Source organism: Zea mays, chromosome 7 (assembly GCF_902167145.1).
Source record: "Zea mays cultivar B73 chromosome 7, Zm-B73-REFERENCE-NAM-5.0, whole genome shotgun sequence".
In the NCBI taxonomy this organism is placed as follows: domain Eukaryota; kingdom Viridiplantae; phylum Streptophyta; class Magnoliopsida; order Poales; family Poaceae; genus Zea; species Zea mays.
Genome location: NC_050102.1, coordinates 143,717,481 through 143,740,429, shown reverse-complemented (window position 1 = coordinate 143,740,429; position 22,949 = coordinate 143,717,481). Strand labels below are relative to the sequence as shown.

General features: G+C 49.3%; 1 protein-coding gene across 1 annotated transcript; it reads left to right on the top strand.

Moving 5' to 3' along the window:
- The first annotated feature begins 206 nt into the window (after positions 1-206).
- Positions 207-9,133, top strand: LOC103632959 (ADP-ribosylation factor GTPase-activating protein AGD3). Its single transcript, XM_008654663.4, has 19 exons — positions 207-677; positions 1,565-1,641; positions 1,769-1,869; positions 2,021-2,091; positions 2,397-2,459; positions 2,547-2,591; positions 3,128-3,193; positions 3,281-3,328; positions 3,417-3,512; positions 3,598-3,639; positions 3,825-4,040; positions 5,558-5,689; positions 5,804-6,025; positions 6,152-6,238; positions 6,312-6,656; positions 6,897-7,039; positions 7,139-7,235; positions 8,059-8,558; positions 8,659-9,133. Exons 1-19 carry the CDS (start codon positions 633-635, stop codon positions 8,774-8,776), a joined length of 2,514 nt encoding a protein of 837 aa, XP_008652885.1. The 5' UTR covers positions 207-632; the 3' UTR covers positions 8,777-9,133.
- Positions 9,134-22,949: the final 13,816 nt, after the last annotated feature.

The following is a 22,949-nucleotide window of genomic DNA, read 5'->3' as shown; positions in this document are numbered from 1 at the left end:
CACGGGGGCACCGAGCAATCAACCTAGGTCCGCTCACCGGCAGGTGACCTGCCGCCTCGCACCTCCCCGCACTGGCTGCATCCAGGCCCCACTTCTCGGAACCACGATACACCAGGCCTACCACGCCACTCGCCCCACTCCCAATCCCACACGATCAGTGAGCGATGTAATAAAACGAAAACTATTAGTAAAGTCGCAATTAGACATTTAACAATCAGAAATAAAGCGCACCGTTACTTGCCATCTCACACTTTTTTTTCTCTTTACTCCTCCCTGTCTCCCCCCGCTGCGTGTCCCCTGCCCTGTCGCCGAGCCATTCGATTCCTCTCCGCTGCCCCCAAGCGAGTCGCCGCCATTTCGCCGATTCCCGGCCGCTGCCTAGGGTTTTGGTGCCAGCGCGGTCGGAGGGTTGTGCCTGTGGGTCGCGTTCCCAGTGTCGCGCGCGGTGGCCGAAGGTGGAGGGAGGAGCGGTTCTCCGGAGAGGAGGTGGAGGTGGTGGCTGCGGAGTGCGGTCTCCACGGAGCGAGTCTACCAGATGCCGCCGCGGTCTTTGAGGAGGTAGTGTGGCCGTGTGGAGTGAATAGGTGGTGGTGGTGGTGGCGGCGGCGGCAGCGGGACTGGCGGAGGCAGCCATGTTTTTCAGCAGGCTCGATGACTCGCCCATGTTCAGGAAGCAGGTGAGGGGGCCCAGCCGGATCTTGGTGCATGCTGTCTGTGAGTGTGGATCCTGGTACCGCTTGGGAGGTTGATCTCGGCCTCTGGGGCGGGCGGGAGAGAGAAATGTTCCAGTTTTTTCTGCAATGCTTGGCTCCGGTGGCTCCCGGATTGGGCTGCGGGTGGTTGCATGGATCTGCCTTTGGTTTTGGGTTGTGCTGATGGGGAATGAGTGTGGAGACTCCTGATCCCTTTTGGGGTAACTTCGTCTCGAATCAATTTTGAACTAACAGTGTAGGAACTAGGAGCCACGGGTTTAAGGCTTTCTTTTAACCGTTTTGTGGCCTGTGATGTTTTCATAGGCGCACTTTGTGTTGTTAGGCTATACTGATACATACAAACACTTGTCGAACTTTGGCCGGCCCTTTGCTGTGTTTCTTCTTTTGCCAATTCTCTATGATCTAGTATCTTAGTTGTTTTTTTTTTGACAATTTACTGTTTTTGCATGCAAAACCAGTAGCATAGCTTGCCTGTCAATGTGTAAATTCGATATGCCTTAGGATAGTTTGGTGTACATTTTCGGAAATGTTTGATTCATTTGTGGGTTGCGGAATGTATGCTTTAGTTTTTGTCATGATTTGGACAAAAGATTCTAGGACTCCCAGGAATCATAAAATTATTTGTTATTTGACCAAAGTAGGTATCTTCATTCTTCAATTTCACTCATGCTTAATAGCTTGTTCGATTTCAGTGTGTACCGTAGTATAGATTCGGTGAGGCTAACTTAACCTTTGTATCGCGTTTGGGGATATTACATTCTTAATTTGTATTCTTTGGGTCGATACATTTGGCCAAAGAACTTGCTTTCTTGGTTCATGAATACTGCTTAACTTGTTCCTTGCATTAATAGATGCAATCACTTGAAGAAGGTGCTGAATTGCTACGAGAGAGATGTTTAAAGTTTCACAAAGGTTGTCGAAAATACACGTAAGTGATAATGTGTCATTTACGTAGCATATTTGGGTTACCAAAACCTGAAAGTTCTGTCTCTGATTTGTGAAAAGTTTTAATTCAGGGTTTCTCTATGCCTTTCTAATTTCTACTTTTGTTTCAGGGAAGGACTAGGGGAAGCATATGATGGAGATATTGCATTCGCAAGCTCACTTGAAACATTTGGAGGGGGGCATAATGATCCAATCAGTGTCACATTTGGAGGTTAGTAATGTGGTTCTCGTGAAAATACATGTATTCGAAACTTCAATTTGTGACAAGCATGATAACTCTTTCTCCTGTTTTCATGTTTTGCCCTTTTGCTTTCCTGATTGGTTGGTTCTCTTGTACATGACAACATTTACCTTTTTTGCAGGGCCTGTCATGACCAAATTTACAATTGCTTTAAGAGAAATTGGAACATACAAGGAAGTATTGCGCTCCCAGGTAGAGCATCAGTATGTAGTATGTACATTATTATGGTAGTGCTTTTCGTCAAGAATACTTTTGTCTGTCACCAATCTTTAAGATACCATAACTTATCTATGGCTAATCTACTCACTCTACAGTATTTCATTTTAATGTTATTTCGACAATTACATGGTTGAATTCATCCTTGTGGTTGTATTGAAATCATATCCCCGTGAATTCATCACCCAGGGTGGAACTTAATCCCATTTTGTTAGGTATTACAAACTTGCAATTACACTTCGACCTTATGTGGTATAATTTCTGTTGTATTGTTGTGATAGGTTGAGCACATGCTAAATGACAAGCTGCTCCAGTTTGTGGACATTGATTTACATGAAATGAAGGTATTGACATAGTTTTCTATAAAATATTGAACTGTAGAATTCACACTTAAAATTCTATATGACGTTAATTTGATTACATTTGCACAGGATGCTAGGAAACGTTTTGACAAGGCTACCCTTCTTTATGACCAGGTAATGCTTCGGCGCTATTTCGTATGGCCGTACAAGTAGATTCAAAATCTTGTATAATACTTATTATGGTAGAAATGATCTATTGTCCCATTCTATTTACCTGTGAACTTAATAGCTAAGCCAACTTGCACTGGAGTTGGAAGGATCTTTGGACCTGTTAGCAAGTTTGCTCCGGAGCAGATCGTGTAAAATAAGGGATTTGGACTGTAGATTACACTGTTTACAGAATAAAGTTTGAAATATGGGATGGGATATGATAGCTGTTGGAGATAGCCTTAGGTGTTATTTTTTCTAGTTACCGAATTATAACGGATAACAAGTTGTACCAGTAAGCTGTCTGAGATGAAAACTTTCCACATTTTGTCATACATGGCTAATTTTGCTACTCTATAGCACTGAGTTTGTAGCTTTGTTTTCTTTTTTGATATGTGCCATCATGCTTCACATGTCAGTTGCTGCCACATTGTAAACAAAGCTTAAGTTGTTTTTTAGAGGGCTTTTTTCTGACTTCCACTTGTTTTTGTTTTCTTAATCAGGCACGTGAAAAGTATTTGTCCTTGAAGAAAGGTACAAGGACTGACGTAGCAACTGCAGTAGAGGATGTAAGTTTACCTCAATCTTATTGAGTGTCTTTCCAAACTTGAACGATAAAGTTACTGCTGCCACTAAATTGCTTGTGACATAATCAGGAGCTTCACAGTGCTAGGTCTTTATTTGAGCAAGCTCGTTTCAATCTGGTACATACCCTGTTTAGTTGTCACTTCACTTCATGATTCCTTATTTACACAGTTGGAATGCCTTCGTCTTATCTGTATTTATATTCAGGTGACTGCACTTTCAAATATCGAGGCTAAGAAAAGGTTTGAATTTTTGGAGGCTGTTAGTGGGACAATGGATGCTCATCTTCGTTATTTCAAACAAGTACATCCTTGCCATTATTTTCATATTGACATTTCTAGGTTATGTACATGTGTGATTCAAACTTTCTCTGTTGCTTTTTCTTCAGGGATATGAACTACTACATCAGATGGAACCGTATATCAATCAAGTAACTCTCTTACCCATCACATTTCTTACTGAATGGCAATCACCTTCATACTTTTGTTTTGTAATGGTTTTGTGATTTACAATGCATCGCAGATCACACTTGGTTATTTACAATTACAGAAATAGCCCCTTCCTTCCTTTTCCATTTTCTGAACCTGACAAAGGTTGCTTACTCTCCCCTTTCAGGTTCTTGCTTTTGCACAACAATCAAGAGAAAGGTCTAACTATGAGCAGGCTGCTCTTCTTGAGAGGATGCAAGAGTTCAAACGACAAATTGATCGTGAAAGTCGGTGGTCACCAAATGGAATGAATGATTCTCCTAACGGTGATGGAATACAAACAATAGGTAGAAGTTCACATAAGATGATTGAGGAAGCAATGCAGTCAGCTTCAAAGGGCAAGGTAACCAGATACTGGAACTTATTTTCTTTTTTCCCCCTTGAACTATGCAGGAGAGCTGCACATCATTTCATTAAGGTAGGGGGAAAAAGGAGTACACGAGTCCAGAAGGGTCAAACCTGAGTTCATGAACAAACACAAACACCACACCCCAGGAACTAGGCTATATTGGCGCCACAAGCTACAAGAAACACAACCAGTGACCACAAGGCATGAGCCAAGGTCCAGCAATCTGGAGTTCTGGACACTGAGTCCTTGGAGCTTCGAAGCCCCTGCTGAACACCAGAGGTCACCCTCCATGCTCACTGCCCTAAGCACCGCATGAGGGCTCGGCCTCAATTTCTCAAACACAGAATCATTTCAGTGCTTCAACCTCCCATGCCACCAAGATTAATGAGTTGAGGCCCTTACTGTCAGGACCCAAGATTAATAAAGATAGACTAGTTTGGGATAAGATTAGAATTAGAGATAAGATTAGATCTAGTGTTTAGGGGTCAAGTAACCCTCTCTATATAAGGAGAGGGATTGTATCAATTGGAGGTAAGAGATTAGAAGGAAATACCTTCTCTCTTGCTGGCCGTGGGGAAATCCCTGCGGCCGGCCTCCCCAGCGCCCCTAACCCTAGCCGTCGCCCTCAAACCCCTCGCAGCCCATATAGTGAACAGCAACGTGGGTATTACAGCACTGTTCATATGGCCGTCACTATCCCCTGGGTACTGTTCATCCCGTGTGAACAGTACCGCTCATCCCCAGCCAACAACTCGACGGCACCCAAGCGTCGGGGTCCTGGTCCTAGACCCCGAACCTACCACTCGTACTACCTCCGTAACCCTAGATCCATAACACTTAAATGTTTTTTTTGGGTAAAGCTCTGAATACTTTTCTCCACCATCCAGAGAAACGACTCACTGAAGGATCAGGTGCTTACTGCACTAAGCCCAAGAGCTGAAAATCAAAGCTTAGATTTGGTGAGCAAACACAGACAACCAGAAGGTGGTGGTTGTTTCCTCAGCCTGATCACATAAGGGGCAGACCTCCGGGTGAGCCAGACCCTGTTTTGCTAGGCGGTTAGCCGTCCAACACCAGTTCTGAACCACCAACCAAATCAAAATTTGCAAAGCATGGTGACCCAAATTTTCCAATTTCTTCTCCATGGACGTTCTGTTTCAACGAAGAAGGCTGAATAAGCAGAATTGCTGCTGTAGGTGCCTCGCAGAGTCAACTTCCGCTTATGGTCAGACACATCTTGTTGCAAAACTATACCATCGACTAAGTCTCAAACCTGAAGATATTAAACCAAAATTTGTACTGTAACTCTGTAAGAGCCCCATTTATGTCTCTGACCTATATTTATTTTTGGAGTGCTTGGGAAAAACTGTGGAGCCCCATTTATGTGTCTGACCCATCGTCTATTTTGGAGTGCTGGAACTCTCCAAAGACAATATTCATGCATGCATGATTAAGTAATTTCATAAAAGAAGATGCATGTTTTATACTGAAACGTAAGGAACTATTTTCAGGTTCAGACCATTCGCCAAGGCTATCTATCTAAGAGATCTTCAAACTTGAGAGGTGATTGGAAAAGGAGGTTCTTTGTCCTCGACAGTCGAGGAATGTTGTACTATTATCGCAAGCAGAACAGTAGACCATCTGTAAGCATTCACACAGCACTTCACAATACTCGACCTGAATTTTTTTTTCACACACTTAATTGGTGTTTCAGTTAATATTATCTCATCATTTTTGTCCCAATTTTGATTTTCCAGAGTGGATATTCTAACCAAAGAACTAGCATTCCCTCAGAACATGGTTCTGGGTTGCTCAGCAGATGGTTCTCTTCTCATTATCATGGAGGCGTGCATGATGAGAAATCGGTTGCACGTCATACTGTAAACTTGCTAACATCGACCATTAAAGTTGATGCAGACCAATCAGATCTGCGGTTCTGCTTCAGAATAATTTCTCCCACAAAGAACTACACGTTGCAGGTATGAAGCTTAAATGCATATGTTGATATCTGTTTCTTTATACAGGATGATGTTATATGAAGCTGTTCAATAGACATACTTGTGATATTGATTTCTGTCTAGTGATGTGCATTGGAAATTGTGCAGGCAGAGAGTGCAATGGATCAGATGGATTGGATTGAAAAAATTACCGGCGTCATTGCTTCTTTGCTGAGCTCCCAGTCTCCTGAACGAGTAAGTGATTAATGAACATTGAATTATTTACATATGGACTTTGATTTATGTGACATCTGTATTTTGTTTACAGCATCTTATATCAAGTCCTAAGGGCAGCAGTCATCATCGAACTGCCAGCTCAAGCAGTTCATTCAGTAGCTCAACAGAACTTGAACATTCAATAAGTGAAGATTGTATGCTGGAAAAAAACTCAGGAAGTGGTTATTTCGAGCATTCTGCAAGAGTTGCACAGCATCACCGAACAAGCATGATGAAACCTGACAAGCCAATTGACTTGCTTAGGAAGGTGGCTGGCAATAATTGCTGTGCTGATTGTGGTGCTTCGGAGCCTGATTGGGCATCCCTGAACCTTGGAATTCTTTTATGCATAGAGTGTTCGGGGGTACACAGAAATATGGGTGTGCATATATCTAAGGTATACTAGAAGCCTTATCTGCAACTTACATGAACAAAAGTTTGATCGCATAAATGTAGAATTCATATATATTTTTCTATCAGAATTTGTTGATAGTCTTGGATGATACTTGTGTATCTGTGCATTGCCTATGCTTCATGCCAAGCAGGCACTGTAGGTTGCAGTAGTGACTATTATAGCTCTCTTCTGTAAATCGCCGTTAATGTGACCAATGAACTGAAATTCACATTGTATTGGCAGGTAAGATCCCTGACGCTTGATGTCAGGGTTTGGGAGCAATCTGTAATCAATCTCTTTCAGTCAATAGGCAACACTTTTGCCAATTCTGTCTGGGAAGAAATGTTACCTTCATCAAGCTGTGTTGACCATGGTGATATTTCAAGGTAACATTACAAAAGGTCTTACAAAGTAACTAACATTACAGATGCTGTAGAATGTATGGTCCTTTTATTGCCATAACTTGCAAGTTCTACTTTATGCAGGGCTGATGGATTAGAAAACATGTCGCATGGCTTTGCACCCAAGAAGCCTAAACAATCTGATTCTATTGCAGTGAAGGAGAAATTTATTCATGCCAAGGTACTTCCTCCATCCCTTAATAGATGACATTTAACTCTAGGCACAGGAATTAACTAGTGAAAAAGGTATACTGTACATGAAATGAGAAGAGAGATATAGAGATGTCTTTGGAAAAGAGAAACATTGGGAATTGAGTTTGAGACAAGTGTATAAGGCTAGAAGGTTATTAAGTATTATGGGCGGAGGGAGAACTGCATACTTCCGTTAAAAAAGAGCAGATCCAGTGATGGAGGCTCCCACATGGTCCGAGGAAGGGATAACCGAGGCTCTCACATTAGTATGGTCTAGGGAAGGGACAAACTGAGGCAAGGCATCCCCTGCAAATGCGCTGATATTGCTTCGAACCCGTGTCCTGGTGACTTATTGAGATAGCTCTCACCAGTGCATCAGGTCTGCTCTTCTTTCATAGTTCTGTTAGTACTAAAAAAAGGGCAGAACCAGCGGCGGAGGCTTTGACATGAGTGAGGTCTAGGGAAGGGATAAACTGAGGCAAGCCTCCTTCACAAATGCATAGAGACGGCTTTAAACCTGTGACCAGGCCTGTCTTTTATGTTTCTGTTAGTACTATTTATTCTAAATTTTCAACAAAGAATCATTATACCATTGATCAGCAACATTGTGAATTTATATGTACCAAATGATGTTACATGAGCACATCTATAGGTTACATCTGTTCTTAGGAAATGTCCTTGAATTGTACTACATATCATGACCTTTAATGCATCACTGTCTTCTGCTGAAAAAGAAGGAAGTTGTGAGCTTCTTTTTTGTAACCTTTTGAAGTATAATTAATTGTTGATTATCGTTATCTTGATTATTTCAGTATGCTGAGAAGGATTTCGTGCGGAAACATAACATGGATGGGATTCAACTTGCAGAACAGATGTGGGACAATGTAAGTTCGAACAACAAGAAGGGGGTGTACAGCTTGATCGTGGGGTCAAATGCCGACGTAAATTTTTCCTATGGTCATACATCATTCAATTCGGCTTTGACTCTGGGAAAAGCTCTCCTCCTACAAGAGCAATCAGCCTCTCCATCTAACGGAAGCTCTAGATGTTTTGACCGCAATCCACTCGAGAAGGGTTGTACCGGGGATTCTGTTTCTCCTGCCAGCACAAGCGCCCGTATAGACGGGCCGGACGATTATGTTGAAGGATTATCTTTGCTCCATCTAGCATGCCGCGCCGCGGACCTGGGCATGGTTGAGCTGCTCTTGCAGTACGGCGCCAATGTAAACTCCACAGATTCAAGAGGGCGGACGCCGCTTCATCACAGCATCATGAAAGGGCGACATGTGTACGCCAAGCTACTGCTTTCCAGGTATGCAGAAGTTATCATTCTGGCTTGTAGCTTACCAGCAAATCGGGAAAGCTCAGATGTGAGGAGGTTATTAATTTACTTTCTCGCCTTTTCCTTGCAGGGGCGCCGATTCTCAAGCCGCGGATCGAGATGGTAGGACAGCGTTACAGTATGCAATCGACAGCGGAACCATAGAGGACGAAGAGATCCTTGTTTTGCTAGAGGACCCAAGTAGATAAATCACGTAGGTGTAGTAGTCCAAGTCTCGAGTTCCTGCCGTCCTGCGGTGGTGCATTGTGGCTGCCTTTTGCAGTCACCTGGCACACACAGGGTCCGAGGATGCCTTGCTAGTATTCAGTCTCTGCCTTTGTGGCAAGAGGAAGTTATAGTTTTTCTAGGTCTGTCTGCGGTTTTGGTCGCGCTTAGGGTAAAAGTGGCCTGTTTGTCGTGGATGCAGTTTGCAAGTTGTTGGTTTGCCTTTGTTTGCAGATGTCGCAGTGTACACTTGGGAAGTGGCTGCCATTGTTGCGACTGATGTACATATAGCGATGTCTGATACAGGTTATTTATGCAAGAATTTAGATCGGTGAAAAAAATGTGGCTGGCTGTCTGCCTGTCTCGAGTCTTGATCGATCAGGTACAAAGAGTATGCATGCCTAATACAGCGCGAACCACCACTGGTGCTGATGTTTCCACTCCGCTGCTGTACGTGTTGCCGACAGCGAGCTACTCTGATTCTGATGAGCGAGATGCTTAGCTTAGCTGCAGCCTTTTGCATCGCACTGCTGGCGTTGGCTGCGGAGTCAGGTTGAACACGCCCCTCGCCGTCAGCATGGATGCAGAATCGGCGGCAGGCTACAAGGCTGCACCTGCACAGCAGACGATCCCTGTTGCTGTTGGTGACAAGTGACAACAGAGAGAGTTGGGGACGCCGGCAGCGGCAGGAGGCATGGCTGCATCAGACTCAGACCAGATCTCAATCTCGTCACCGCCCCGAGAACGCGTCGTCCATGCCCAGTTGCCGATCATGGGGCCCAGTGGCCAGGGAAGCCGAACCCCGGGTCGGTGCCCGGCCGGACTTTTAATCGCAAGGAAACAATGAGGTTGCCCGTCGTTCAGCCGGCGTATAATGGCGGTATGGGGCTGCGTGCGTGCAGTGCGGTGCAGGTGCAGGCATCAGGCATGCCGCCGCATGCGCCGACCCCGGAGCAGGCAGGCGAGCAGCTAGCAAGGTCTTGGAAGGACGCGAGCTTGCTGAGAGGCTGGCTGGCTCGCTGCCTGAACGTGTACTACAAACATGGCGTGCAAGAACCCGCTGGTGAATCGCCAAACCGTGGCTAGTCCAAGTCCAACGGTAGCGCCGGATGGTGTTGACGGCACGGCGGGGGGCGACTAATGTAGGAGCATTTTTGTAGACACCCGCTCCGCCTGAAAATAGGAAGCTTGTTGTCACTGGTAATGTGCAGCAGATGAAGGACGGTTGCATCTGCCGCGAATGTCTAGTATTTCGAGGTTGTAAAAAAATCACCGCCGGATGGTGTTGACAGCACGGCGGGTGTGTGTGTGTGGGGGGGGGGGGGGGGGGGGGGAGGGGTGGGGGGTGGGGGGGACTAATGTAGGAGCATTTTTGTAGACACCGGCTCCGCCTGAAAATAGGAAGCTTGTTGTGAAGGACTGTTGCATCTGCCGCGAATGTCTAGTATTTCGAGGTTGTAAAAAAAATCCATCCATAAATCCTTTCGTGGATGCTCATATGTTTCTCTGGGTGAATAATGCTTGGCTACCACAACATTGCCCCATTTGTAGGCAACCGTTGCGTTGATGTGTGTCTTTTTGTCAATTAGTTTCAGTTTCGTAGTTTTTTTTGGCGTTGAGAGCTTGTTGTCTTCTTTTCTTCTCTTGTTCCTATGTTTTTGTTTCAGGTCAGTCACCACTGGTTTGGTGGTATGTAATAATTAGTGCTATATGAGGCCGGCCTCTCTTGCAACTATATATGTCATGTAACTCTATTTCCTCTTAATAAAAATATGGGCTTAAAACCTCGTTCACGAAAAAAAAAACATATATTTATTTGAAGCATCGATTATATTGTGTCGACCAATGCAAGGCCATTAGGCAAGATGGTCATGAATGAACGCATTTCGATAGAATAATCTTGCTTTTTAATTCAATTTTGTTAAGATCTATTTGGGTCCTAATTGAAAATAATATCTGCTAGCTAGATAGTGATTCTTATTTCATTACTAGGTTATTTGTTAGTTTCTGATCTTACTTTCTGGGAACCAAACCAACTTTATATTATATGTAATTTGAGGACGTACCATGTCAAATGTTATATAATTTTATCAATTGAGTTTTAGGACAGAGGGAGTACGTACCTGAGTGCGCATAGAAATGTTGCGTCGAACGAACCGTACGTATGTACGTGTGCAAAGCGAGAAGAAGAGTTAAAGACTAGCATATGATGGTATGTACACATACGCACAACAGCGTCACACAGGTCAAATTTCTGCAAGTGCAGCGTGCAAGACGACTCCAAGAGTATACGTATACGTACCGGTGGGCGGTGGTACATACGATATAGACGAGCATGGCTATCGCGGATCAAGCGCGCATGCATGCATGTAACGGCTGCGAAGCATCTATATAGTATAAGTACACTGTTTCATATCTGAGCTACACGTACGGGCATATGTACGTGGGTATACGGCACGTTGGCAGAATTCAGAAACGGGGTACGTACGTACGTACAGGGTGGTAAGGGACGTCTGTAGGTCAATTCCTTATTTTCTTTCGGTACAGGTTTAGCAGGTTGAATTATATGTTATTTTTAATATTTTTATGGATTTAGAAATTTGGTTGATTACTTAATCATGTGAAGAATTGATCGTTCTTGTTCGTTTCACCGTTAATCCATGTGGATTGAGTGGTAATAAGTCAGTTTAAATCTATCGCAAGTCAAAATCCATGTCAATCCATTCTAATCCATATGAAATTAGAATAACTAAACAAAGCCTAAATATAGAAACATTTGTGTTATAAAAAGACCGATGATTGTCCTGCTGTGAAGAGACCACTTATAAAGACCTATGATTTTTGACATGGTAATCAAAGCTGCTAATTGGAGCCAAGAATCTAGCCACATCAATTCCATGGCTACCTTATAATCTAGCCACCACAATTCTATGGCAACTACCTGTCGGCGTTTCGACCCCGGGGGTCCCTGGACCGACGAGTAAAATTGTCGCTGCGTGTCCCAGCCCAGATGGGTTGGCGCGAGATGGAACACAAGGGGGAAAACGCGGTTCGTGTTATCCTGCGTCAGGGGGATGCGCTCGTACTAGGGGTTACAAGCGTTCGCGCGCGAGAGAGAGTGAGCCTGTTCGTCAGCCCGTTCTCCCGCGCGACCCTCCCGCATGAGTGCCCTGGACCTTCCTTTTATAGATGCAAGGAGAGGGTCCAGGTGTACAATGGGGGTGTAGCTATGCGCTAACGTGTCTGGCAGAGAGGTGCCTGAGCCCTGTGTACATGCCAACGTGGCTGTCGGAGAGGTGCTAGAGCCCTGTGTACGCGGTATCGTGGCCGTCGGAGGAGCGCTTGAGCCCTGTAGAAGCACAACTGTCGGGGCTGCTGGGATCTTGCTGGCGTCTCCTTGCTTCCGTAGGGGGTTGAGAACCACCGTCGTCATGGACACACGCGGGGAGCCATCATTACTTGTTACCGGGGCGAGCCTGGATGGGACGCCGGTCTTGTTCCCCCGTAGCCTGAGCTAGCTAGGGGTAGGGTAATGATGTATCCCCCGTGGCGCGGTCGGTCCGAGCCCAAGGTCGGGCGAGGCGGAGACTCCTCCTGAGGCCGAGGCCGGGGTCGGGCGAGGACGCGATTCCTTACGAGGTCGAGGTTGAGGCCGAGCCCTAGGGTCGGGCGAGACAGAGACCACCCTCCGAGGCCGAGGCTGAGGCCGAGCCTTGGGGTCGGGCGAGGCGGAGTCCTCCTTCCGAGGCCGAGGTTGAGGCCGAGCCCTGGGGTCGGGCGAGGCGGAGATCTCCTTTCGAGGTCGAGGCCTAAGGTCGGGCGAGGCGGAGCTTCCTGTTGCGCCTGAGGCTGAACTTGGCTGTTGCCAGCCTCACTCTGGCGGGTGGCACAACAGTCGGAGCGGGGTGAGCGGCACGGTTTTCCTGTCAGGTCGGTCAGTGGAAGGGCGAAGTGACTGCGGTCACTTCGACCTTGCCGACTGAGGCGCGTGTGTCAGGATAAGGCGTCAGGCGATCCTCGCATTGAATGCGCCTGCGATACGGTCGGTTGGTGATGCGATTTGGCCAAGGTTGCTTCACAACGAAGCCTGCCCGAGCTGGGGTTCAGGCGAGTCGAGGGTGCGTCCGTTGCTTGAAGAGGCCCTCGGGCGAGGCGAGAATTCGTCTGGGACTACTGTTCCCGCCCGAGGCTGGGCTCGGGCGGGGCGAGATCGCGTCCCTTGAGCAGACGAAGCCTTGACCTGAATCGTGCCCATCAGTCTCTGCAGCTTGTGCTGATGGTGGTTACCAGCCGTGTTTAGGAGTGTTGGGGGTACCCCTAATTACGGTACCCAACAGTAGCCCCCGAGCCTCAAAGGGAGTGTTGGTACTCGCTTGGAGGCTTTGCCGGACTTTTTTGCGAGGGGACCGGCCTTTCTCGGTTACACTTTGTTCCGGTGGGTGCGCGCGAGCGCACCCGCCGGGTGTAGCCCCCGAGGCCTCGGAGGAGTGGTTTGACTCCTCTGAGGTCTTAATGCCTTTCGTGATGCCTCGACCGGTCTGGTTGTTCCCTCATGCGACCTGATTGTAGCCCGGATGCATGGTCAGGTTCCGAGTTTTCAGGCTAGTTAGCCGGGTTTGTGAGAGCAGCCCCTGAGCCTCTGCACGGAGCGAGAGGACGATCAAGGACTGTCTCGACTTTTATCATACGCCCCTTCGTCGCCTTTCCACAAGGAGGAAGGGGGGAAAGCGCCATGTTGCCCTCGGAGGGCGCCGAACATGGTGTCTCCAGTGAGTTGCTAACGGGTGATCCGAGTGGACGCCCGTGCCCCGTTCGATAAGGGTCGACTAGTGGCCCAGAGGCGTGCTCCAAAAGTACCTGCAGGTGATTTGCCAGACCCGGACCCGTTCGATAGGGTCCGAGGGCTCGATGCCTCTCTCTGATGGAATTCCGTTACAAAATCGCTCCTGCTGGCCTCGGAAATGTCCTAGGGTACCTCGGGAGTGTAGCCCGAGCCTCGGCCATGTAACTGACGTACCCAGAGTCATCCCTCGCTCTGCGTGCTCTGGGGCGGCTGTCGAACCCTTCCGAGGGGCCAGCCTTCGAACCCCTGATCAGTAGTGGGCGCGGAGCCCGAGTTCTTTGAGGCGGCTGTCGAACCCTTCCGAGGGGCTAGCCTTCGAACCCCTGATCAGTAGGAGGGCTCGGGGCCCGCTTCCTTCGCGGAGAAGGATCCCTTTCGGAATATCCCCTTTCCCGGTCCCTGTAGAAAGAGAGAGAAAGGGGAAGAGGAAAAGGATATGAATTTAAATGGTGTGGCACACCTTTTTTTGACGCAGTCATCATGGCGGAGGTGAAACGACGCCTGCTTCGCCTGCCAAAGGCGTCGCTTGCCCTGCCGCGGAGTTAATGCGACAGGACGGGTGGTTCGCGGGGCGGCCGCGTGCGCGAGCCGTTCGAGGAACGGAACACGGGTGCGTCGTCTTCACGCCATGGGAGAGGGCTCCCCTGCTGCTCCAGGAGGGGACGTGAGCCTGCAGATGATTTGACCGCCGCTTCCGCTCGTCTGCTGCCGCCATTACTGCCGGTCCACTTTTGGCCATATCAACCGTCGCGCCTCCTCCCGCGGCTGACTGACCCGTGATCGATGTGCTCGATTGACACTGTTGGACCATGCGCAGGGTTGCCTCGAGTCGTGGCACCGGTTCCACAGTCGAGGAGACGCGACATTGGCGCAAGTGGCGGTGCGGTTGCTTGCACGTAGTAACCGGCGCTCCGGTTACATGACGTGTGGGCCTGGGCCTCCATGCTGGATGCGACGAAGCCGAGGGGGTGCACCCTCGTGGTGCGGTTGCATGCCACCTGCATGGCGGTCCGCTGGTTTCGGCGAGGATGGAGGAGTGCTTGTAACCGCGGGGCGGTTACACGCTCCGCGTGCGGCAGTTTGGCTTCTTCCGTTTCGGGTCAGCTTGCATGACGTGTGGGACCCAGCCCCCGTGTCGTAGGGGGAGGACCCTGGAGCACGTTGGTGAAGACTTTGTCCGTGACGCTTGAGGACTCGAGTGGGGAGAGCCGCCTTTAAAAAGGGGTCGATCCCCCGGGCGGTAGCCATGTCTTTGCACTCCCCTCATGCATCACACCCTTCCTCCTTTCGAGCCCCCGGATGGGGAGCACCCGTGTTGCCTTCGTCTTGCTGCTGTTGGAGGAGCACTACCTTGCGGGGGTTGGCGCCTTCCAGCCATCGCTCGGCTTCAAGGATTTTCATCAGGCAGCCCGGCTGCATTCCCTCACCAATGGTCACCCAGGATGGTGACCACCAGTTCGATGGTGGGGAGAAGCAAGCCGGGCTGCGGCCTCTGCCCCGCCCTCAGCTTCAAGGATCTTCATCATCCTTGCTGGGGAGGAGGGCGGGGCAAATCGGGGCCTGCCTCCGCATGGGCCGGCGACCCGCTTCTTCCTCCGACATCCGGGGGAGGATGACATCCTCCAGCTCTGCGGAGGAGGCGTCCTCCAGCCATGCGGGGGAAGGCGAACTGCTGCTGCCTGGCCAGGGTGCAGCATTCCGTCCTCCGTCCGGGCGACTGTGGCCGGCTTCATCGGGGGGTCGCACAACACGTCGTACGCCGCGAGGGCGGTACTCGTGTTCTGGGACGGTCCTGTTCTCGTTCTCGTGGCGAGAATGGGAGTGAGGACCTGCCGGTGCGCTTTGGGGCGGCCGCCGCTCGCTGGTGCGGTGTTGGTGGGCAGGTGGCCGCTGTCGTCGGTACTGAGGTGGTGGCAGCCGGAGAAGGTTTCTCCACCGACGGCACCATCAGTGCCACCTGCGCTCCGGGCCTCCGGCTCTTTGGCTTTAATGGCTAGTTCTCGTCCCCCGTGAGGGGACGTGAACGAGGGCCTTCCAGCGGTAGCGTTCGCCCTAGGGCCATCGCTGCTGCTGTCCTGCCGTCCGAGACGGAGGTCGTTGTCGCGCTGTTGGTGCAGCGGTCGCCGGCGAGCCACCCGGAGTTTGTCGTCCCGCAGGCCCTCCGATGTGGAGGTTGTTCATACCCGCGGGAGTGGAACCGGAGTTCTGTTTGTAATGGCACCCTGAGTACCGGTGTTTGTTCATTGTGGCTGTCGAGGACTGAACATATGTGTATTTGGGCGTGAAGCCATGTTTCTTCCTCATTTCGAGCACTAGGACTCGCCTGTCGGCTAGCTGAACAGCTTAACCGAGTGTGAGTTGCCCTGCGTGGAAGGTGATGAGTGAGGTATCCGTATCCCGGAGGCGTAGGAGTCCCTCGGCTCGGTCGGCCTTGCCGCTCAAGGCTTCCCTTGCTCAGTTTGAGAACCTTCGGCCGCTCTGCGATGAGCTGGAGCCGGAGGCTGCGGTGTCGGCGTGGACAGAGGCGGCGTCGGCTCAAAAAGAGGCTTCGTCGCCCGGGAGCACGTGGCTTCCCAGGCCGAGGAAGTGCAGCAGCGGCGGCTGGAGCTTGGCCAGGTCATCCGTGAGTGGGACCAACCTCAGAGTCACGCTGCCGAGGCCGTGAGCCGGGCTGATGTCCTCAGGGGACAGCTGGCTGAGGCTACGGAGCGGCCAGTCGAGGTGTCCGCTCGGGCCGGGACCCTGGAGGAGACCCTGGCTGCGATGGCCCAAGCGCGGTGCTGACGTCCTCCTTCGAGGTGGAGGTCCTTCCGCCCGTGTCGCCGTCCGAGGCCGGGCCAAATCCCGCCGAAGGCGGAAACGACACCGAGGGTGTTGCTGCTCCCTCTGTCGATGTCTGAAACTGTAGGAACAATTTGTATGTAGTATGCGTATGTTTTTCGCGGCCGCCAAGGCCCAAACATATTATTGTCGTGTTATAAAGCTGTGTTTCCTTTCCTCTTGTTTCGAGTATCAGGACTTGTTCGTCGGTAGCAGAATTGCTTATCCGAGCGAGAGTTACTTTTCGCGGAAGGTGATGAGTGAGGTATCCGTATCCCGGAGGCGTAGGAGTCCCTCGGCTCGGTCGGCCTTGCCTCTTACGTGCACTCTTACTCGTTCATAGGATTCTGTTATTGATATAGTCGAGAAGGCACGAAAATCGTTCTGACAGAAAAGTTTTCGAGCGTTAGGACTTGTTCGGCAGCAGAATCGCTTATCCGAGCGTGAGTTACTTATTGCGGAAGGTGATGAGTGAGGTATCTGTATCCCGGAGGCGTAGGAGTCCCTCAGCTCGGTTGGCCTTGCCGCTTACGTGTAATCTCATCGTTTTCAGGATCCCGCTATCGAAGCTGTCGAAAAGCGCGAAAGATGTTCTGGCAGAAAGACTTTTTCCGAGGGAAATTTTGACACAGAGGGGGTTCCCCCCTTCTAGCCCCCGAGGGAGGGTCGGGTTTTGCCGAGGCAAGGCTGACCCTTCCTTGATGGTTAGACTTTATTTGTGTATGTATAGAAAACGAGGTATATGAACGACTTGAAAATATCTTAAGGGTAAAAGCGACGTAGCTGTCGGATGTTCCAAGCGTTGCTGTAGACCTCGCCTTGATCGTTGGCCAGCTTGTATGTTCCGGGCTTCAAAATCTTGGCAATGATGAACGGCCCTTCCCAGGAAAGAGTAAGCTCGTGGCGCCCTCGGGCGTCCTACCGCAGCCGAAGTACCAAGTCTCCCACCTGGAAGCCTCGGGGCCGAACCCCTCAGGTGTGATAGCGTCGCAGAGACTGCTGATACCGCGCCGAGTGTAGTAAGGCCACGTCCCGAGCCTCTTCGAGCTGGTCCAATGAATCTTCTCGGCTGGTCTGGTTGCTTCGGTCATCGTACGCCTTTGTCCTCGGGGAACCGTATTCTAAGTCTGTGGGCAAGATCGCCTCGGCCCCATAGACTAGAAAGAACGGCGAGAAACATGTGGCACGGCTTGGCGTCGTCCTCAGACTCCAGACCACCGAGGGTAGCTCCTTCATCCATCGCTTGCCGAACTTGTTGAGGTCGTTGTAGATCCTCGGTTTAAGTCCCTGCAGAATCATACCGTTGGCGCGCTCCACCTGCCCATTCGTCATGGGGTGACCTACGACGGTCCAGTCCACACGGATGTGGTGGTCCTCGCAGAAGTCCAGGAACTTTTTCCTAGTGAAATGGGTGCCATTGTCGGTGATGATGGAGTTCGGGACCCCAAAGCGATGGATGATGTTGGTGAAGAATGCCACCGCCTGCTCGGACCTGATGCTTGTTAGGGGTCGGACCTCGATTCACTTGGAGAATTTGTCGATGGCGACCAGCAGGTGCGAGAAGCCCCCGGGTGCCTTCTGCAAGGGACCGACGAGGTCCAGACCCCACATAGCAAACGACCAGGTGATGGGTATTGTCTGCAGGGCCCACACAACAAATTTGGCCAAGGTTGCTTCACAACGAAGCCTGCCCGAGCTGGGGTTCGGGCGAGTCGAGGGTGCGTCCGTTGCTTGAAGAGGCCCTCGGACGAGGCGAGAATTCGTCTGGGACTACTGTTCCCGCCCAAGGCTGGGCTCGGGCGGGGCGAGATCGCGTCCCTTGAGCAGACGAAGCCTTGACCTGAATCGTGTCCATCAGTCTCTGCAGCTTGTGTTGATGGTGGTTACCAGCGGTGTTTAGGAGTGTTGGGGGTACCCCTAATTACGGTACCCGACACTACCTTCTCAGTCGTAAGTTTTCTAGTCAGCGATACTATTGCCAAGAATAAGGCTTTGACAAATGCTACAATAAATATCATGTGGATTCAGATATTATTGGAGTTAGGCCATCTCCAGCAGCTCTTCTATGATCTCATTCCTTATCGCATCTCATATTTTAAACTTTATTAGGTAAACAGTGATATCTACAATGCAAAACTATTTTACATAACTAATACACATTCTGCTGGACACAACCTTAATATTAGAAGTCCAAAGAATATGCGTCTATGGTGTGACAATATATGAGAGCAAAATATTTAGTTTCCAATCCCACGCTTAATTCAATAACTAAATATATAGAGATTGATTATCATTATATCAGAGAAAGGGTTACAAAGATGTTATTTGAGATTGTTTTTCTATATATTGGAGATTAGATTGCAGATGGCTTTACCAAAGCTCTTCCGGCTACAAAACTTTGAGTACAACCTTAACCTAGAAAGTTATGGTTCAAAACACTACCGGAATCGCAGGCTTTGCTGAGTGCCCGAAGCACTCGGCAAAGCCTTAAAAACACTCGGCAAAGGCTTTGCCGAGTGTCGCACTCGGCAAAGAAGGCTCAGCACACAGTGCATCGGCAAAGCCTTCTTTGCCGAGTACTTTTTCTCGGGCACTCGGCAAAGAGGTTTGTCGAGTGCTAGAGAGCACTCGGCAAAGAAAAGCAGTCGTTACGACGCCGGGTGACGGAGACGGTGGCTTTGCCGTGTGTCCCTGGTGACACTTGGCAAAGGAGTTATCTTTGCCGAGTGTCTGCCCGGCAACACTCGGCAAAGGATCCATCTTTTCCGAGTGCCACCTGGGACACTCGGTAAAGAACCCGTCAGGGAGGGTCCCCATGTCAGGTTCTTTGCCGAGTGCTAGGTCTGGCACTCGGCAAAGCGTGCTTCTTTGCCGAGTGTCAGAGACATTACACTCGGCAAAGAACCTATACCGGTGCCCAGGTATTGGTTCTTTGCCGAGTGTTACGGCCTTGACACTCGGCAAAGCGCCTCTTTGCCGAGTGTTACACTCGGCAAAGTGACCAGTAGGCACCTTTTTTTATTTGTTTTCCCTATTCTATCCAAACAAACAAAATATATCACATATACATCACATATATCACATATATACATCACAGATATCATCACAAACATGAATAGTCAACACAAACATAAATATCCATCACAAACATAAGTGTTCAACACAAGAATCCAACACAAACATAAGTCTCATATGTCTCAAGCTCTGACATAGGTATCCAACACAAACATAAGTATTTAACATAAGTTATGAAGTCTTCAAACACACAGACATAAGTATTCAACACTGAAAACATAAAACTCATGGAGGTGGGCGGTTGGTCTGGTGCTGCGTTGGGCTGAACCCTTCAGGAGGGTTGTTGGATGCGGCCGCAGATTGGACCTGCACAGAGAAGAGATTGTATGTGTTATACTAGATGCATTACCAACATCTAACTACAATTTTGATACTCACAGGAGTATGGAAGAGAGCAGTGTCAACTGGAGGGAACAATGGAGGTGGCGGAGCGATGCCCTGTGCGGCGCCAAGGCTCTGCATGTACTGGAACATCTCTGCTATCCTCTGATCAGCCGCCAGGCGAGCCTCCCACTCCGCCTCCCGCTCCGCCCGCTCCGCCTCCCACTCCGCCATAATCCTCACCTCCATCTCGTGACGTTCCCTCCTCTCTTCTTCTAGTTGAGTCTGTAATATTACAAGCCAACATTATAGTAACTCAAAGAGAAGGTATATAACTCAAGGAAGAACGAGTTACAGAAGCACTAACCTCGAGTTGCTGTATGCGAAGCTGTGAGCTGTCGTGCTGAGGTCGTATGGCTGGACTCGAGCCCGTGCTCCTTGCTCTCACCTGAGACAGAGTGGGAGTGGAGGACGAGTCGATTGCCAAGTCAGCAATCCAGTACCGCCCATGTCTCTTGCCTCCTCCGACCCTCATGAGCACATCGGGGTCGATCGGCTCGGTTCTTGGATCATAGTCTGGGCCATGGACCTCCTGCGCCATGGCGGTGTAGTCATGAAGGTGGCTGTAGACGTCGGGGTTGGTGTAGGCCTCGGGCCCGTCATCCGGGTTGTAGGTGACGTCTGACGTCGCCTTGCCCTTATGGGCCATAGCATAGGCCGAGAAGGTGGAGCAAGGCCGGCCACCATGTGACGCCGACTGCAAGAAAACCAACGAGATAGTTAGAAACAATATCTAATCCAATGCTATATACCTAAACAAAAAAGAGTGCGTACCCATGCTTCGGCATATTGCCCCAAGCTCCGGCTGCCTTGGTGGTGGGAGGGACCTTGCATCATCATACGTCGTTCCCGGCTAGCGGTGTGTGCCTCCTCCCACTCAGCCGAACACCACCTATCCACCATCTACTCCCAGCACAGAGGATGTGTGATGCACCAATGTGGAATCACCTACAAAGTAAACACGTAAAGTGCATATCAGAAGATAAAATAAAATTCATGCATGGAGTGCTGGAACCAAACATGCATGACTTTACCTGCAGGTACTGGTCCCTGGTCAACGACATGGTTCGGGCTTGCTGCTTGTTCACCCTCTCCCCAAGGACGGAGCCATGGTAGGTGACGATGGCCTGGATTCGGGCCTCATAGTGCATGTCCACGACGAGCTTCTTACAGCTCGTGGTGGCCACCACATCCGCCCTAGCCTCGTATCCAGCCTCGCATCTGAAGAAATCCTGCATACAAAAACGATGTATCCATACATTATTTCAAGAATTTGCAATGAATGCGATATATTTTACATTATACTAAGACTTACCCACAGCTCTTGCTTCACCCACTCCGCCTTGTTTGCGAATTCCCGGCCGTCCCGGTCTACTGCATCGGGGGCGACGGCGTAGTGGTCGAAGGTGAAAGCTGGGCCCATCACTCCGGCGTACTCCACCAGTCCAGGGAAGTGTTCCCTGCACAACAGGCCGAGGATGCCATTGGGGGGCGACGATGACCCCCAGCATAATCCAGAACCGTCCAAGACCTGTCCAAGTGATAAATAAAAAGTATTAGTTTATATTATGATTTTGAACACATAATAGAATGAAGAACATAAAGTTACATACCTCTCCCCATCTGGCCAAATCAGCGGTCGCCTGTCCCGAAGTATGGGACGCGGAGGGAGACTCGCGGGGCCTCGCAGGTAGATGCTCCTCGAACTTGAGCCGCCAGAACCTGAGGCGTCATGCTGCTGGTCGTCATCGTCCTGCTGCTGGTCGTCGTCGACCTGAGGCTCTGCCTGCTGCTGGACAAGGTCGTCCTGCTGCGTCGCATGCTGTGCCTCGACCTACTCTGCCTCGTCCGCCGTCCTACTCCTCCTCCTCAGCCAACCGCCCATCATATTTGTCCAACAACCTGCAATTAAGAGTAAACAAATAAGCACATATAAAAAGATGTATTTAAAAACAGGTATGAAATAAAAAGTCATATAGCATTACATCGATTAAAAATAATCTTCATATGTGTCGGGGTTAGCCGGATCATAACTCTCATCATCACTATCAACCATTTCAATCTCAACACCATCGGAAGACGCAAGTTCGTCATTAATGTCATTGCCTTCAAGGATTACTAAGTCATTATCATTTTGCACCTCATCATCCTCCTCATCAACAACCATTTCAATATCTACGTCCATTCCGATAGCTTCAATTAAGTCTATCTCAAATCGCCCTTCTAGCCCATCTTCTTGGAAGAACTCTCCATCATATGTGTCCGGGTCTAAGTTGTAATCTTCATCGTTAGGAATAGGTAACCTTCCGTGCGGCAATACCTTATACACAACATCCCAACCCTTAAGATGTTCTTTCGTTTGGCACGCATATGGGAGATAATACACTTGTGTGGCCTGTTGGGCCACGATATAGACATCGTCTCCTGCTAAGGTGGAATCTTGTCGAATTTCGACTATCCCAAGATTAGAATGTGTCCGTCTCGTCACTTGAGGATCAAACCAATGACATTTGAATATCACTGGAGTAAGAGGTTTGGAACCATAAAAATTGAGCTCATATATTTCTTCGATTCGTCCAAAATAATCGACATTGTCAAGGCCGGGCGTAAAGACTCCAGAACACGTTGTTTTCCGATTGGGCTGACTTTTGTCGTAGTTTGTTGTGCGAAAACGATATCCATTGACGTCATACCCAGAATATTTCTTGACCCTATAAGCAAAGTCGTTGGCTACTTGTCTTAACTCGGCACTCATAGACGGATCTCTTTGGCCCTGCAAGTATTCGCAAGTTAAAAGACGCTAAATTGAGTTCAAAGACGTATCTCTTTTACAAACTAAGCACGTACCTTACGTTTGACTAAGCACGTACCTTACGTTTGAACCAGGAAATGAAATCGGGCAACCCATTTCTCGCACCCTTTCTAAGAAGAGTGTCATATTCCTGTGGAGTGGGGTCCCTTGATCGATGCCAGAATTCATGAAGAAATTGTTCCATGTATGGCGTCACCTCTTCAAGGTTGGTCAATACGTATAGCAT

Excerpts from the sequence above, each read along its gene's own strand:
- LOC103632959 (XM_008654663.4), top strand. The coding sequence starts at position 633 with ATGTTTTTCAGCAGGCTCGATGACTCGCCCATGTTCAGGAAGCAG. Across the intron at positions 2,592-3,127 it reads CTACCCTTCTTTATGACCAG|GCACGTGAAAAGTATTTGTC; the intron begins GTAATGCTTCGG and ends TTTCTTAATCAG. Across the intron at positions 6,026-6,151 it reads CAAAGAACTACACGTTGCAG|GCAGAGAGTGCAATGGATCA; the intron begins GTATGAAGCTTA and ends GAAATTGTGCAG.